This window comes from Alosa alosa, chromosome 11 (genome assembly GCF_017589495.1).
Source record: "Alosa alosa isolate M-15738 ecotype Scorff River chromosome 11, AALO_Geno_1.1, whole genome shotgun sequence".
Classification (NCBI taxonomy): domain Eukaryota; kingdom Metazoa; phylum Chordata; class Actinopteri; order Clupeiformes; family Clupeidae; genus Alosa; species Alosa alosa.
In genome coordinates, this window is record NC_063199.1 from 15,573,889 (window position 1) to 15,591,534 (window position 17,646).

Below are 17,646 nucleotides of genomic sequence, written 5' to 3' on the forward strand. Positions count from 1 at the left end.
TGAAAACTGCCCTTAATGAGCAATTAATGAAACTGAACTCTGGACCTTAGCCTTTTGGGAAAAGGCGGGAGAGGAAAGGGGCGTTGGGCAAGAATGGCTCTCTAAGGCCGATATATAAAAGCACTTCATGCCTGCTGCATGACATCTTTCAGGCAGGCAGGAACGCATAACTCAGAACTGGTTCAGTCATCACAGATAACATCCACCGTCAGATGGAGGTTGTTGTTTTTAGGTTGGGACAACTCCACCATTAAAAAGAGCTGTTAGTCACATGACAGTGGCATTTTGCTAAGCTAGTTACAAAGGAATGCATGATTTAGAAATGATAGATAATAAACTTAAGAAATCATGACAAAACCGTTGTTTATAATACAGGGTACTATTATTGAAAACAATTCAAGTGGTACATTTGAAGCTAATTCATAATTCTAAGTGGAGAGGATCCATAATACAATACATTATAGCTGAAGTGAAGAGGACACTGGATAAATACGAAGACACAGGTTTAAAATAAGACAGTCATCACTGTAGTGCTGTTCTGTAAAGCCTCTCGTTTCTGAAGTCAGTGGGAAGACCAAGGCCGTGTGTCTGTGTCTGGGGTGGATTCAGAGTTGTACACAGGTCTGCAGCCTTGGACTTCCCATCAGTCACCTGACCACAGCACGTCCTGGCCCAATCCCAATGCCCACACTTGCACCCTCATGCAGTGCACCTTTACAAGGTGCTATTTTTGTGTAAAAGGCTGGACAACAAGACGTTTCATTCTGCTTTCATTCTTTCACCACTCCAAACTCCTTTCATTAAGAGGTGTAGAAGGTTGCAAGGGTGTGAGCGCGTGTGTTGAGACTGGGCCAGATTTGGTCAGCATTGGTCTTGAGTGTCCTAGTGACCTAGTCGTCTGCTAAGGCATACTCAGGAGGATGTGACTATACATTGGGCAACAGCACAGAGACTACAACGTGTTGCTCAACTATGCTACAGTACGTATATACATACATATGTACATACATACATACATAAATACATACATGAATGCTCTTAATGGTCCATTGGCACTGCAAATAAAAAGGGCTGGGTGTGTATTTGTTAGCTAGTGTTCTACCTCAGTGACTGAAGTACAAACTAGTCAGGACGGACATTATCTCAAGGCTTTGATATTGCAAACAGACTGACACACACACACACACACACACACACACACACACACACACACACACACACACACACACACACACACACGAGGGGTTCCAGTAAAGATGGGAGGAAACAAGGCTGACGTTAATCACTCAGTAACGATGAAAATCAAGCAAGTTTCGAGTGGAGTTAAGAGGGGGCTGCTTCCAGTACTAAACTAAGCACACGAGGGGCTCTCTGTGCAAATGCATCTCAAATAGCAGAGGCAACACCATAATGGGGAACTACGGCATCCAGATGGAGATAAAGAGATGGAGAGAATATGGAACAGATGAAGGCATCAAGATAGAAGGTGAGCATGCTGAGGTTGGAGAGAGAGAGAGAGAGGGAGGGAGGGAGGAAGGCCAGAGAGAGGGGTGTGTGTGTGTGTGTGGGTGTGTGGGTGGAATTGGGATAAGCAGAGTAGGGAACCTGCGGTAAGCGAAGCCCTAGAGCTGAATCAGAAGGCCTCGTCCCCTTGTGACATTCCGTAGAGAAAGGCACTGAAACCACTGCCGCCACACGCCGAGTACGTAGACACGCATATGACCCACCAAGTGAGGCGAAGCTGAGACAAGAAGCCTTGGATGGGGGTAAACCCTTCCACACGCATGGGCAAGAAAGCCTTGGATGGGGTGTAAACCCTTCCACATGCATGGGCAGGAAGCCTTGGATGGGGGGTTGTAAGCCCTTCCATACGCAGTTCCCAGATGGAACAAAGACCACCCTCACTGCTGCTGCTGCTACCACCAACACCTTCGACTTCAAGCTCTCAAAAGCGTGATCAAGTAAGCGTGATTTGTGTCTTTAAAAAACTACCAGGGTCAACCCCCGGATTACAATCAGCCCACACACTGACACACACCGATTCTGCATGTTGTTGTTGTTGTTGTTCGATCCATCCGATCAGAACCTGTCAGCACTGAATAAGCTATCCATCCAATCAAAGCTGGTCAGTAACTATCAATGACAGAGCGGAGACTCAGGACAAGGCCGAATCCCTACCCCTCATCTCTCCAACTCTGTGGCCTTTCAACAAGACAAATCAGGGCCTGCCCTCTCATAAGACAAACAGCATGGACAAATACCACATGTTGCTGAAAACAAAATATAAAACAAAACTCTCAAACGCACTCACACACACACACACACACACACACACAACAAACAAAAAAACAAATCATATATATTAAGACATTTCCGTGAAGATCAGCACGTATGATTATTAAAATTTTGCCATATAAAAAGCCTACAACGGCAGAAAATAAAACAGACAAAAAATATTAATAATAATAATAATAATAATAATAATAAAACTAAAAGCCCCAAACTTAAAAGCTCAGTCAGTCCAGAGACTGCAGGTGGCGACCCTTCAAAGCCGCTCAGGCCTGGCCACACTGTCGGAGTGCCTCTGCCCGCCACCACAGCTGCAGCCAGACACCCAAGCAGTCTTACAGAGGAGAGGGGGGCTGGGATGGTGTGTGTGTGTGTGTGTGTGTGTGTGTGTGTGTGTGTGTGTGTGTGTGTGTGGGGTGGGAGTAAGGGGTGGCTGCTAGATGCTCTGGCAGCACTGCATCTTGGGTTTGTTCTCAGTGGGCTGCACCTGGATGGACACCACGTTGTTGCTAGGAGACATGTCGTTGTCTCGGCGGTCTGACATCTGTTTCTGGGACACAATGCGGTAGATTTCTGTGAAGAAGAGAAAAAGAAAGAAAGAAAGAAAGAAAGAAAGAAAGAAAGAGAGAGAGAGAGAGAGAGACCCATCAATCATCCTTTCACCCCAGGCAAGTTGACACTGAGCGGCTCTAAATGTGTCAACCATAAGAGGGTGACAACCTCAGCACTTCTCTTTTAAGAGCACATGTGGCTGGTCGGAGATGAGCATCATGTCCTGCACTCCCACCATTTGTTTGTTTGTTTGTTTGTGCCGGGCAGGCAGTGAACAGATGTGGGTGACACAGCAGGGTTGGAAGAACACATCTCCATGGCGATCACGTCCGCCCGGAGGAACTCGGAGGATCCTTCTGACCAAGGCCTGCTTTGATTACTCATTCACAAGAGCCTGGCCCTCAGCCAACACGGCCTTCTCCCACAATCCACCTCTGTCCTTCGCTGTACCTTCCCCTCACACAGCGCTCCCTTACTAACTCAGACCAACACGCGCACACGCATGCGCGCACACACACACACACACACACACAATCATCTCACACTCTCCTCCATCAATGTAATGCCCCCTTTCTTCCTCTGTTTGTTATTGTTCATTCACTTCAGAAACAGATACAGCCACAGATATTAGCCTTGGGGTCAGTGCTGCTGAGGGCTCTTACCTGTCAGAATGGTCTGGAAGGCCGTCTCGACGTTAGTGGAGTCCAGGGCCGATGTTTCCAGGAAGGACAGGCCATTCTTCTCTAAAAACCAAATGATCAAAGTTTAAGTCCACTTTAACTGCTCAAGCACTCAAGACCAGTGAATAGCATAATGTAAGCCCTGTATACACATAAAACATACACAAACACATATTTTTTTATATAATCTTCAAAAATTATGAAATGTTTATGTTACTTTTAATGTCTGATACAACACTATGTAGTAACATGTATACACTCATCCCACCTCATTTAAAAGATAGAGTTCAGAGCTGTGCCTTTGTGTTTAGTTTTGTTACACATGTTTAATTTCTTCTTAAGTTAAGGAAAATGGCAATAAACAATATAGGAAGACGGGGCAACTACAAGTTTGGAAACTCCTGGTAGATGTCAGAAGGCAATTGCAAGTTCCACAGCATATTGTTGCAGACGTTAAGGACTTTGACTCTTGAGACTACCAGACATGGTGTTGTATTGTGAGTGTGAGCGCATCATCTACTTTATTGAGCTATTGAACTACTCCTCTTGAAGATGCAATAAAAGGAAGACGTTTAAAGTAGGAACAATTGGTAGCAGAAGCAAGGGAACAAAGGTGCCAAGCACACACCTGTGGAGATGGTGTTAGAGGCTTTGGAACAAAGTCAGCAACAAGACTTCTGTTTATTTCGGTTTTTGAGTATGATCACCGAAAAAAGCTCTAAAGCAGTTGTCTTTTCTTCATGAATGAGGATGAATGAGGGGGGGCAACAGGCCCTTTTCCAGTAAGAGTGTGTGTTATTGATTGATGTATACTTTACGAGTAACTGTATATAATTGAACGAATATAATTTGGTTACCAATTTAAGATAACTTACAGCCATAAAATGTTTTCCTCAGTCATTTTGGTGCATTTCTCGATTCATTGCACAACAGTAAGTGCATTTCTCAAAACAATTACAAACACAAGTATAAACTGCACTACATAGTGGTTTACCTGCAAAAGCATGTAACTTGCTCAAAATATTAAGTTAATGTCTCCAAAGCAAACAGCTTTGCCAATAAACATGTCAGCACTATCAGAATGACAAGTCCTTGTGTAAGCTGCATTGTGTTGAACCGTGTGGCTCAGCCCTGCATTCGCCCACACTCAAACTTACAAAATGCAGCCCCTCAGATCGGAAGTCCAGTGTGCTAGCAATCGAGCTAAAAGAATCAGGCTGCTTGCTCTTAACTAGCACGTCTCTTAAGGCGTCGGGAGGGAGCTTTACACAACGTACATACTGCACAGCTATGTACCAGCTGGTCATTACGCTCACCGCCTTAAACCTCACTCCCAATCCGGGCCATTACACTCAGCCCCCCAAAACCTCACTCCTGGTCTGGTACATTACACTCACCGCCCTAAACCTCAAACCTCCTGGTCTGGGTCATTACGCTCACCGCCCTAAACCTCACTCCCGGTCCGGGTCACGGCACCAACGTAACCTGCGTTGTGTTGAACAATGCGGCTCAGCCCTGCACTCGCCCGGATTCGAACCCGCAAAAAGTAGCATTTCAGATCGGGAGTCCAGTGGGCTAGCAATCGAGCTCATGTCTCTTCTGTTCTTCTGTATTAATGTACACTGTGTAAACCTAACTCCCTCACTCCCTCCCATCTACGGCTTCGAGAGGGAGGTTTACACATTCTATATATGCCACAGCTACATACCAGCTGGCTACTGTTACACTTGCACCCTTGTTTAAAAACAAGATAGTCAAAATGCTTACAGGTAGTCATGCTTTCATGTCTACTAGTATGTACCATATTTTACCGTGTACCGTATTTTCTTACTCAAACTACTGTATGGGTAAGGCTTTGATGACAATGACTGAAAATGGACTACGCTATTCTTTATACAGTTTACTTTTACAATACTGTTTGTTGCCAGATGATCAGTCATTCAATGTCATACAAGACAGGAAGACCTACAGTATTGTCAAACAGAACAGAGGTGTGTTTTGCAGAATGGCAATTCTTTACGATAGGGTAAAAATACACAAAATTAGAAACATAAATATAAGGAACACCCCGTTGGCAAAACTATGTAAAGCAATGATTCATGAGATGCACTTCTGAGCTTAGAAAACTGGTTGATCTGACTTCCCCCTTCGTAAACCACATGAGCTATTCATGAATCCTGAGGTCATTTGTAAAAATTGTGTAACAGAAATGGCAAAATTATCCTTGACAGATTATGTATTACAACTGGTTCAACACATTTACATGTAATGACTCAAGCAATTAACTAATGCCAATACAATATGGCAGGTAACACTATTCAGTAGAGAGCCAATATAATGTATTTGACAAACATGACTTAAGGTATTGATAATATAACAAAAACACAGACAATTGTACACAATGAATTGCATGGTTGTCACAAAGCATTCTAAACTAGATGTACCGCAGAGCGGTACAAAATATGACCGCCGCCCAGTCCAGCACATTTTTTTTCCACAAAAAGAAATCACGCTGAAAGGCCTATATGATTCTAACTGTCTCACTAAATTGCATTATCCACACTCAACTCTCACTGGTATCTGCTAGACAACAAGTACCAAAACATGATTAGTTCATAGATTTCACATGTAAAATTAATTTTATACAACCCTACCCCCATCTTGCCTGTTCATAATTTTGAGAAATTCTTGTGTGCATGTGTGCGTGTACATGTTTATGTTTATGTGTGTATGTGTGTGGGTGTGTGGGTGTGTGGGTGTGTGTGCGTGCCTGCGTATGTGCCTGTGTTTGTGCATGTGCATGTGCATGCATGCGTACATATGTCTACTGTGTGAGTATGTGTCATACGTATGAATACTGTGAATGTATGTGTATGCTTGTGTATCTGTTTGTGCACATGTGTGCATATGAAATGGGTTAACATGACCCCTGGAGGCAAACATACGGAAAAAAATAGTCATCCTAGGCACTACAGTTCTCAAGATATTCACCAAGAACTGTGTCTGCCCTACCCTCCTTTCGGGGGGTCCAGTCCAGTGGGGGGGCTACAGATCAAAACGAAAAATGACGGTTCCATGCTATCCATGTGGGGTTACATGCCCACCAAGTTTTGTGTACCCTGGTCTTTCAGTGTCCAGGGAATCCTTGTTGGTGTACGTCACTAAATGTACACATAAATTATTTTATTGTAAGGCCCCTCATGAACGAAAGTACACAAAACTTGGCATGCATTCTTAGGGTGTCATAATGATCCTACACTTTTAATTTCGTGCAGTTTTGACCATGTCAGCCAGAGATATTGTGATGAAACACCTAATTTTTTGCTTTTTCATTTTTAACTAGGTGGCACTATACATGAAATAAGTGGTAATGGAATGGGTTGACATGCCCCCTTAAGACCAATATACATAAAAAAGGTGGACCTCCTAGGCCCTACGGATCTCGAGATATTCACCGAAAACTGTCTCCTGCCACCTACAGGCCAGTTGGTGTATAGTAACATAAATTAATTTATTGTGTGGCCCCCCATGAACGGAATTCCACGAAACTTGGCATGCATACATAGAGGGTGTCATAATGATCCTACACTTACAATTTCGTGCAGTTTTGACTATGTTAGGTCACAGATACCTGTGATTACAACACCTCGTTTTTACTTTTTTGTGTTTAACTAGGTGGCGCTATACATGAAATGAGTGGTTATGGAATGTAGGGCTGCACAATTAATCGAATTTTAATCACGATCACGATTTTGGCTTCCCACGATCAAATTTGCGTGATCGAGCGATATTTAAAATGCGTGCTCTATCCATAGAACCAACCTGGCAACCCATAGAACGGCTCGCTACAAAACAAATCAAGCTCCTTGAACTTGTCTGACCATGTGCCTGCATGCAGCCTACCAATGACAGCTGCTCCCTGCACTGCTCAGCCTGATGGACTGCTCAGTTTGGATGCACTGTGGACTAATAGCATTATGTTAACTATTAGTAGGCTAGTTAGATTATACAAAAAGCGGCGATCAAAAAAAGAAATCAAATGTGTGGTATGTGTGGCGCAGCAGAAGACCAAGAGCTTGTCCCCAAACGGATCATCCGTTGTTCGAAAATATTTCGGATCAGGCAAGTTGAAGTTAACCAAAAACATAAGCAAAGCAGGGCTCTCAACTCATACCGTGAAACACATCACATGGCGTGAAACCACATGCCTTTTTTTTTTTATCCGTTAACTTTTAGTCCTTGTTTGCTTCCTACAATATAGCCTATAATAAGTGATGAGCTAACGACGGATAATGTTCATTTATTCATGTGTTTTATAAGCTACATGTGCAACCTACAATGCATATGCGTTTCAAGACAGCCCTACGCCAAAACGAGTGAGCAATAATGAAAATGTAGGCTACACGTCAGTGGTTTACATATCAACGAATGACTAAACCAGGGGTGTCCAAACTGCGACCATACGCACTTCAATCCGGCCCGCCCGAGCATTTATTAGTTTATCATAGGCTGCTTCGCTATTTCTTTCCAGCGATAGACGGCGTTGTGGTCAACTTTAGGCTACTGCAAACTGCTTAACACTCTTCTTAGACAACGTTTACAATGTCAAAACAGCTTGTTACATCGAGATAGATAGTATCTCCATAGCAGCAGATCTAACTATGTTATGCTACTCCATTTGGGGAACGTATTTGAGTGCACGAGAGGGAGAGCGCGATGGCAACAGTAGTTCCCACTACTGACCATTATAAACTGTAAGAGGGCACAGCACTAGCCATAGCAAAGAGTCTTAAAGTGACAATGCACCATTTATAAATGATTTAAACAGCATCAAATTAACAGTATTTCTTAAGAAATTAAGTTGTCATTTAAATAATACAAAATGTTATTATTATTATTATTATTATTATTAGTGTGTGGCCCGCCGGCCAATTTTCAAAACCCAATGTGGTCCTTGAGTCAAAAAGTTTGGAAACCCCTGGACTAAGCGATTAAACTCAGGAACAAGAAGCAGAGCTTAACTGGCTACTGGGGAGCGTTGGGAGGATGCCCGGTGGGCCGTTAACGTTTCCCCAAATACTAACAAAGTATTGCACAAAAATTGCACAAAAAATTTGTTTGGAAGTTTGGAAGTCGCAGTCAAGTCTATATTTGCAGTAATTTAGGGGAGTAAATGTGAAGGGAAGAATTTGGATGAGCCAGATAGTAAGTCCAATATGTTTAGGGAAAAAATATTTTTGTCACTAAAATTAATTAATAATCGTGATAAATAATTGTGATCTCAATATTGATCAAAATAATTGTGATTATCATTTTGGCCATAATCGTGCAGCCCTAATGGAATGGGTTGACATGGCCCCTTGAGATCAACATACAAAAAAATGGTCCTCCTAAACCCTACAGTTCTCGAGATATTCACAGAAAACTGTGTCTGCCCTACCCTCCTTTCGGGGGGTCCAGTCCAGTGGGGGAGCTACAGATCAAAACGAAAAACGATGGTTCCATGCTATCCATGTGGGGTTACATGCCCACCAAGTTTCATGTACCCCGGTCTTTCAGTGTCCCGGGAATCCTTGACGGAAATTTGGGCATGCGGACGCGCAGCGGTCATAATAATGAGAAACTGCTTTTATGATGTGCACAAGTGACTAGATGATGTGGAGGTTGAACTAGTAGTTTTGAGGATTTCAATTCTGATCTGAGAAATGCACCAAGCAAAAAAGCACCACATTTATCTGCACTGATGTAACTGATGCAATACTGATAATGTTCTATATATAGTGACCCAACATGTAAACAAAAAGATCGATCAATTGCGTCTAGAGAGAATGTTTATTATCGTGAAGCAAAGAAATGCGATTAAAGATGGATCGGATGGATTATTTCACCATAAGTGTACACCTGCATATGTGCACGTGTGAGCGTGCCACCTCTCACCTGCGAATGCCCGGGCCTCGTCTGTGGGCACCGCCCTGAGGTGGCGCAGGTCACTCTTGTTGCCCACCAGCATGATGACGATGTTGCTGTCGGCATGGTCCCGCAGCTCCTTCAGCCAGCGCTCCACATTTTCATAGGTCAGGTGCTTAGCGATGTCGTACACCAGAAGGGCCCCCACAGCGCCACGGTAATACCTGAGGTAAACAACAACGAGAAAACAGACAACAAATAAATAAAACAGCACTTTTTACACATACACCTCACATGCACTTATGCTCTTTCAGGTATAATTATCTTTTTACCGTTTCATTTAGTACCCATTTGTGAAGTGATACTTCTTTTCTAATGTGGATCAACAGCACAGAGCAGGCAGCAAGTGGTTATATCCACATTGGTTATTACAAATTTACAATCACATTGGTTATACCAACTATTATTCATCATATTACTGTTTATCGTACTAAATAGGGTTTTCTTGTTTGGCCCCCAGACTCTGAGATGCTGAGCTGATCCCTAATGGGTGTTTACGTACGCTGAGGTGATGGCCCTGTAGCGCTCCTGTCCAGCCGTGTCCCAGATCTGGGCCTTTACCGTCTTGCCATCCACCTGGATACTGCGCGTGGCGAACTCCACCCCGATGGTGCTCTTGCTCTCCAGGTTGAACTCGTTGCGGGTGAAGCGGGAGAGCAGGTTACTCTTGCCCACACCTGAGTCACCAATCAGCACCACTGGGGAATCAAACCAAAAATGTTTTAATTCCTAGCCAACAACTTCCGAGCCAACATACTCACACAATGGGTCCAGGAACAACAGGCTTTAGGATTGACTTGGTTTCAGTTGGTTTTGAATGAACCAGCTGTTATCGAAGCAAAATCACTCATCCAAATATCAAATATCACTTTTAAACCAGCAACAAAAACTAGTAAAACACTAGGAGAGCCCTCTGTTTCCTTTCCTCACAACTTCCTATCTATTGTAGCAGGAGGAAGCAATGAAGCAGGACTCTAATTTCATTACAGGTTCCCCTCACCCCTGACAGACTCCTGCTACCCCTGACAGAAGGCATTAGTCATGGAAAGCTATGAATGAAGTGCTGATTCATCTTTTATTCTTAGGACAGACAAAAGGAAGAGAGTCATTCCTGTGCAATAAAGGGAAACCCTGAATGTTTGGTGTGCAGGGTCTCTGACACAATTATAGCAACACCAAAACAAATGGCTTTTATGCACAAAGCACATTATTTTCAAAGTAATTTTGCCATTGACGACAGAATAACACAACTGATCTTTGGCATGTAGCGGTACTTTTTTTTAAGGTGATGCCATTGCAGATTTTACAAACACAAATCATAACTACTGCCTGTATATGAACAGTCAAATGCCCCTGTAGTGTCATACATGAATAATGAAGAAGAATAAATGGAGAAAATAACATCCAGATGAATGAAAAGCAATTATATGTTGCAGTAAATCAAATTAAACCTTCAAGAAGTTCAGTTAAATTTAATTGACTTTAAATTGCTTGAATGTGTTTGTGTGAAATTCCAGTTATTTCAAGAGCTTTCAGTGACTGTGGGAATCCCTGTTCTATAATTGAATAATAGCACCATTTTGATGGTGCATAAGCAAGAGACAGTAGATGTCCCAGGCCTGGTCCCCCTTCCGTTAGGAAACTAATGCTGACGTTGATATGGGCTTCCTTATGGGTCTGGAGTTAATTGCATAATACTTTGTACTTAGCAGCATTTCAATCCAGGCTAACTTTGTTAGCTGTTAAAATTTGTAATCTGTGAAAGGCCAGGTATGTATAAATAGCGGCAACTGTTGGGAGGGGGATACGCTGTAGGAGGACATTCCTGTTTTCATCTAGGACAACAATTGCAGGACTGTCCAAGCTCAATTTTGGCTTCACAGGCAGGGAGGAGTGAATGAATAGTGCCGAGACCAAAGAGGACAGTCAGTGGTAGAGAATCACAAACTTGTAAGAACCGAACAAAACGAGACGATCTGAATGTTCATTGGCAATCCCAAACACGATTTCGTTCTGAGGGGGGTTAACAATAAAAAAAAATTGCTTGCCTTGCACCATTTTATTCATCCCTGAAAATGAATGATGACGCAAAACATCTAGAAGCTGGTCGTTTCCAAGTCAGGATGTAGGCCAGGAGTGCCTGGATAAGTATCTATGTGCATCACCGGCCTAATATTCAATATTTTCAAATATCATGAATTGGAAACAATGATGTTATAACGTTATAGACCAACAGGCGTCAATTTCAGAAAAATAGATTCCTTCCCTGTGCTTTCTAAACAGTCTAATTTCTGTGTCACTGCCCCACAATTCTTTGGGCCAATTAGTCGACACCAGTCCTAATGATCATGCATCATACAAAGTAACATTCACGTTAACGTTAATGTATCAAACTAGTGAACTGCTGGTTAGGGTGTTAGGCCATTAGTTACTGTTAGCAAGAGTGCTAGTGTTTTGAGTGCTTTATACTTGGTGTGTGAAACATGTGTAAATGTACAGTCATTGAAGTCAAGTGAGCTATCTCCTCCAGCTTCTGTGAACTGGATGTTAATTAACGTTTACCCAATCTAAACCCTACGTTGGTTTAGTTTTAGATGTAAACATAAGCTAAGCGATCGATGCTAATGTTACCCCGTCAACCAGCCCCAACTGGCTACCATAGGCGTAAATGTTGAGCAGTATTGAGTAACGTTAACAGGCTCTTTGTCAAGCATTCAACTGTTCAGCCATCGCTAACATCATCCAACTGTAACGTTAACAAAAATAGCTTTTTTTACAGTCGCTGGTGGAACGAGTTGGGTTAAACCACACCACATTGCTAGCTAGATAATGTTTTATGGCTGGATAGCCAAATTGGCTAAATCGGATGATTTTACAGCCTGCCTTTCCTATCAGCTATGCTAGTGCCTGTTATCAAGCTTTCCACCATCATACTGGCCCATGTTAGCCATAGACATGGAATGTTAGCTACGTTACCACTGCGTTAATATTAGGTTACACGCCAAAATAACGTTATGTATCTGGCTTGCTGGTTGATTCTTGGCTACCTTAATTATCAAGCTTTAAAGACAAATGATGTCTGCTAAGCTGTCGTTAATGTAAACACTTGAATATGAAACAAAGCCAGCGAGGTATAAATAGCAATTGGCTAACGTTAGCCAACAGCTGACTTGTGACTGCTTGTGATTTTTTTAGCTAACGTTATGTTACCTCCCAGCTAAATCCATTGTTCGATACATAACATTAGAAACTGACAATAAACCACAGTCTCTGAATCTCGACATCAAATTAGCCTTGGCTGTCCTTTACCCAGAGGGAAAAAAAACAGTAGGTCAACGCTAACGTTAAAACGTTAATGATACCATAGCACAGCTAACGTTAACGTTACACGAACTCAACAAGGCACTTACCTTTAAACAAATAATCGTACTCGTCGTCTCTCGTGCCCATCTTTCAGCAAAGGAAATGACACCTTCAAGGGTTTTGCTTGCTAACAACTAAAAGAGCTAAATACAAGTGGCTCTTCGACTGACTGCTGCACTGCAGACAAGCTATGACAACAGTCTGGCTGCATCAAGCGGTCTCGCACGTTCAACCACTAGCTTCTAGCCTGCTGCGTTTTCTTGATTAGTGCTAAAGCTGGTTAGCAACCACCTTTCCCTCAGTAGCTAACGCCTTCTTCCGGTTCGATCATCTAAGGCTGTGCCCTCAACACATTTAACTTTACATCATTCGTTACAGTATCCATTGATATTGTGATCTATTGTAAGATAAGCACATGCAGATTGCACGGGAATATAGTGTTTCAGTATGGATGTTCAATGCTTGAACCGTGTATGGATTGGCTACCTATCTTTTATATCTTGTTCTCACCTATCTTCAAGCCTATCTTGGCAGAGAACAAGACAAAATGTTTCCTCAGTATTCAGCCAAACACATTTAGTAACAAGCGTTGTCTTTGTCCACACAGCCGACGATGCGATTTGTGTATGGTTGTGCCACCGCTGGTATTTTTTAAGGTGTGAAAACCGATACTAAGAACAGAACCGTTTCATGAGTAATATAAAGAATGATTCCCCATTAATAGCTGAGTTGGTTCCATGGTGTAATGGTTAGCACTCTGGACTCTGAATCCAGCGATCCGAGTTCAAATCTCGGTGGAACCTAAAGTTTTGGTCTTCACCTGTGCATTTGTGCGATATCTAGAACGTCGCTACAATGCCCAAATGGCGTCAGATTAGGCTACGTGTACTGTAGGCTACTTTCCTATGATTGTTTCTTCACATGTGCTTCCAAAACACCAAGCGAGCTACTGCAATGTGTTGCAATGTCAAGTTAGCTTCAACTAAAATCTCCCATAGACTATAAGGTATAGGGCGCCAGGAATATTCAATGCTAGGGACCATGTTACATAATACGCAAAACAATCTGCGAACAATGGCAAGCCGGATAAGGAAAGTGTGCAACTGTTCAGATCCAGGTACTCATGGCAGCAGTTTGCAGATTGGCATATCTATGGCAGATTGGGACAGGGTTCAATGTAAATCGGAGCTCAACGCTGAGCCGTAGCCCATCACCCACACCAGGTCTCCACACTTGATTTTAGTTGGTGACACCCCAGCTAGCAAGTAGGAGCGGGCCGCTTCCGTAAAACCTGCGGCGCTGTCGGCTGCGTCGCGGCATCGGCTGAGTCGTGGTAAACGCAAATGAGCCAGCTCATTTTGCACCCTGCAGGCAGCCATGCTACCGTGCATACAACTTTTTTTTTTTTTTTTTACTTTTGGCTCATCTACCAATGGTGGGTGATAGAAACAAAATGCCAGCCAAAAAATATATTTTCTTGAATTTCCTTCGGGATGAATAAAGCAGGCTACTATCTTATTTTATCCTATCTAATATGTAGTTTTTACCGGCCCATATGATTTTTAACATGCAGACTATAGCCTAATCCTGTGTTTACTTGGGATGGGGTGGGTAGCCTACAACGTTTTGTTAGCAACTGATTGTGCAACTCATTTTACTGGCCAATTGAATTGATTGAATTCAATTGATTTTTACCAGCATTGACCGGTGATTGCTGTTAAACTCTGGGCTCTAAGACCCTTTTTACCAGTATGAAGCCGATTTCAACTGCAGCAAGCGTCAAGCACGACACTGGAGTGACGTTTACAACTTTGGATGAGAGAAGACTCGAAAAGTTTGGTTGCGAGCAGACTGCGACGGTGAACTTGAGGTAAGTCTTGTCTAACATTTCCTTAAAAAGCATTAACAATTGAGTTTCCTTAACATTTTACATTAACTCTACATATTTCGATTTATTGCTGATTAAATATTGATTATTCGATCTGTTTAGCACTGCTAAACTTTGTTAGTGAGGTTCCTTCGTCTATCCTCCAGCTGAAACGAGAAGAAAGAATTCAATACAATGCAATACAATTAATCATTATCAATTAGGACAACAACCGAAAATTCTTTATCATGCCTGAGCAAAGTAGTGCAAGTTGGGGAACATATATGAAAGTGTCTCCTCACTTTTAGGCGCTTAACGAGCTAGCTTAGCTCAAGGTAACTAACATTGACTAGCTGGGGTGTTGTTAGCTCATGGGTTCTTTTGCAGCTTGGATGCAAATTACGTGTTTTTTCACGAGCACGGTCTTTGACCTGTGGAAGAAAAATAAAGTGGAACAAAAAGTTAGCTGGCTTATTTGTACTTTTATGGCGCCAACGTAAATCCAGCTAACATTAACACAATTTAGCCTGCAAGGTAGCCAACATTGACTAGCTGGGCTGTTACAAGAGCCTACCCCCAACGCCCCTGAGAAGGGATTCCCTTGACATTGATAGACCAGACATATCTGAAGTTAATTGCAAACAATGAGTAAGTCTGTCTAGCCTTCTGCATAGATACAAGATAGATCTTGTATTTGCATAGAATATTGTTTGCAATTCTATCGCTCATGGGGAAAAAATCACTTTGGTATTAAGTGTGATAAAAATGAATCTTTATTCTTTACTTTTAGAACACCCCACATGACACACCAACCAGGTCTTCTCGGGAGGCTGTGCCTACAGGTAGGAATTCTAGTGATCTCTTGGTTTACTCTGACATATCTACGTACCATGTTTTGCTACTAATCTGCTATGCCTGCTTTTTCTTATGTGTTACAGCAATTGCCAAGGAGATCCTCATCCAACTGGATTCTATCAGAGAGCAGCAGTTGCTCATCCTGGTGCAGCTTCAAAAAATCTCCAGCAGTCAAACAATTCCAGACGTCACGCCAGACCCAGCACATTTCGGGCTCCCACTTTCAACTGTTGAGGAGCTAAAACGTTTGGAGGAGAAATTGAAGAATCCAGAGGAGGAGAAGAATTTGGTGAGTTAAATGATGCATTAATCAGATCAATCCTAAAAGTCAGTCCCCACTCTCACTCGTGCTTTATTCCTTAAATAACTAATGAGATACATGTCTTGTTTCAGACTGTTCTCCTTGGAATGGTCGGAGGCATGACTTTGAAAGATACTGTGGGGCGGGTCCTGAAAAGAGCCATGAACACCTCGCTGGCGAGACTAATTAATTGGAGTGGGGCCAACCAAAAGCCTGCATTCAAAAGACTAATTTTGAAAAGTGTGGTCGTGGGTAAGTGTCAGTACTGGATAACTGCAATGTGGTGATTGCAGTGACACAAGTGTTAACTGCAAGGTGGTGCGGTTGCAGTGACATAAGTGCTACACTGAGTATACATCACATGATCATGCTGCCCTCTTCTTGTGTTTTTCTCAGATGCAGTCCGCCGGAATGTCCTAACCAAAAGATTCCTCCGAAAAGGAGATAGAGCTCCTCATCACCAGATGGCTGCAGCTGGCCTGTGACCGGGATGGTGGCCGAAGCCAGAGGGCAAACCGGCAGACATCATAGATAAGGGTGTCAAACTCAAATGCTGTAAATGTTCAAAATAGTTTAAATCCTTGTTGATTTTACATTACTGCTGTGACATTTCACGCAGTATCTGTTATTAAAAACTATTTGTTTTGTATGTGTGTGTGTGTGGGGAGTTGTTGGAAATGTTTGTTAAACAGTGGACCTAATTTACCTCAACATGGATGTACTTTATTCAATATGAACGTGAGCGGGAGGGGGCTAACGGCCTGAGTGTGCAACGTTACCGTGGCAATCAAGTTTGTTTAGATAGTCTGAATCACGAGCCCTGTCGAGCCGCGTTTGATAAGTTAAGGACACTACCAGAGTGGAAGGGGAGAGTGAAGTGTGCTCCAATAATAATAAAAAAAATGTTTTAAACATGAAAACGGTCTACTTATGATTTATTTTCAGTTTATCTTGTAGCCTATAAAGAACGGCTGTTTAGCGATTCTGGTATTATCTTGACAGGAATGAAAATCAATAAAATTAAAATAAACCCAAACAAGGAACTGGATTGGGAGGGGGCTTTACGTCCTGTCACTCGGGGTTCCGCAATAGGGCCGCGTCACAGCCGAGTGCTCGCAGAGCAATCGGACCTAGATTCATGCCGAGGATCGGCCGAGTGTATTCGCCTTAATCGGGCCGCTTTCGGCCCGCACAATTTTTGCTACCTGGGACATCAATGCAGTCAATGAAACATCGATATTGCAAGTAGGCTAGGTATCCGGTTTATTTAATTATGCATGTATACTTTACAGTAGCAGGCATCATACCAGAATCTGTGAGTTAATGTCAAATTGGCCTACAAGAAGTAGTTACTGTATAATGACCTAAAATACCAATGGGAGTTGTGGAAGCAAATTTGAATAGGATTTCTTGATTTTTTTTCTCATTCCATTAACTATTTGCACATATGGATTACATTTCATAAATGTAGGCCTATACAAGTATACATAGCATGCTTAAGGTGCTTTGTCAGCTCGAGAGATCAGAGACACATCTTTGAAAATTTATAAACAGCAAAAATAGGGGAGGGTCAAATTCTTTGTGGGGGAGGTTTTTTTTTGTCTAGGGCGGGTTCTTTGTATTAATGAAAACAGCAAAAAATCAAAGTGGCTTGTTTGATTGTTGATTTCTGTCGCCATAACGTTCTCTTTCGTTCCATAGCTCTGTCAACATTGAACAATGAAAATAAGGGAGATCTCCCGGGTTTCTCACGCAAAATACGGAAAATGTCA

General features: G+C 42.5%; 1 protein-coding gene, 1 long non-coding RNA gene and 1 other non-coding gene across 3 annotated transcripts; 2 read left to right on the forward strand and 1 right to left on the reverse strand.

The window, feature by feature from the left end:
* Positions 1-346: 346 nt before the first annotated feature.
* Positions 347-13,349, reverse strand: rab11a (RAB11a, member RAS oncogene family). Its single transcript, XM_048256243.1, has 5 exons — positions 12,899-13,349; positions 9,991-10,186; positions 9,459-9,652; positions 3,504-3,584; positions 347-2,862 (listed from the first exon to the last, which is right to left on the reverse strand). The coding sequence occupies exons 1-5, from the start codon at positions 12,936-12,938 to the stop codon at positions 2,726-2,728; spliced, it is 648 nt and encodes a 215-aa protein (XP_048112200.1). The 5' UTR covers positions 12,939-13,349; the 3' UTR covers positions 347-2,725.
* Positions 13,350-13,582: 233 nt separating this feature from the next.
* trnaq-cug lies at positions 13,583-13,654 on the forward strand. The gene has a single exon. It is a non-coding gene; the product is annotated as a tRNA-Gln (tRNA).
* A 2,119-nt stretch (positions 13,655-15,773) lies between these two features.
* Positions 15,774-16,534, forward strand: LOC125302900. Its single transcript, XR_007194982.1, has 3 exons — positions 15,774-15,862; positions 15,967-16,126; positions 16,271-16,534. It is a non-coding gene; the product is annotated as an uncharacterized LOC125302900 (long non-coding RNA).
* The last annotated feature ends 1,112 nt before the right edge of the window (positions 16,535-17,646 follow it).

Bases quoted from the DNA above. Each gene is read 5' to 3' on its own strand.
- rab11a (XM_048256243.1), bottom strand. From the start codon at position 12,938: ATGGGCACGAGAGACGACGAGTACGATTATTTGTTTAAAG. The intron at 9,653-9,990 runs GTACGTAAACAC...TGTTTACCTCAG, and splicing joins TACAGGGCCATCACCTCAGC to GTATTACCGTGGCGCTGTGG. The intron at 2,863-3,503 runs GTAAGAGCCCTC...TCTTCTTCACAG, and splicing joins CTTCCAGACCATTCTGACAG to AAATCTACCGCATTGTGTCC.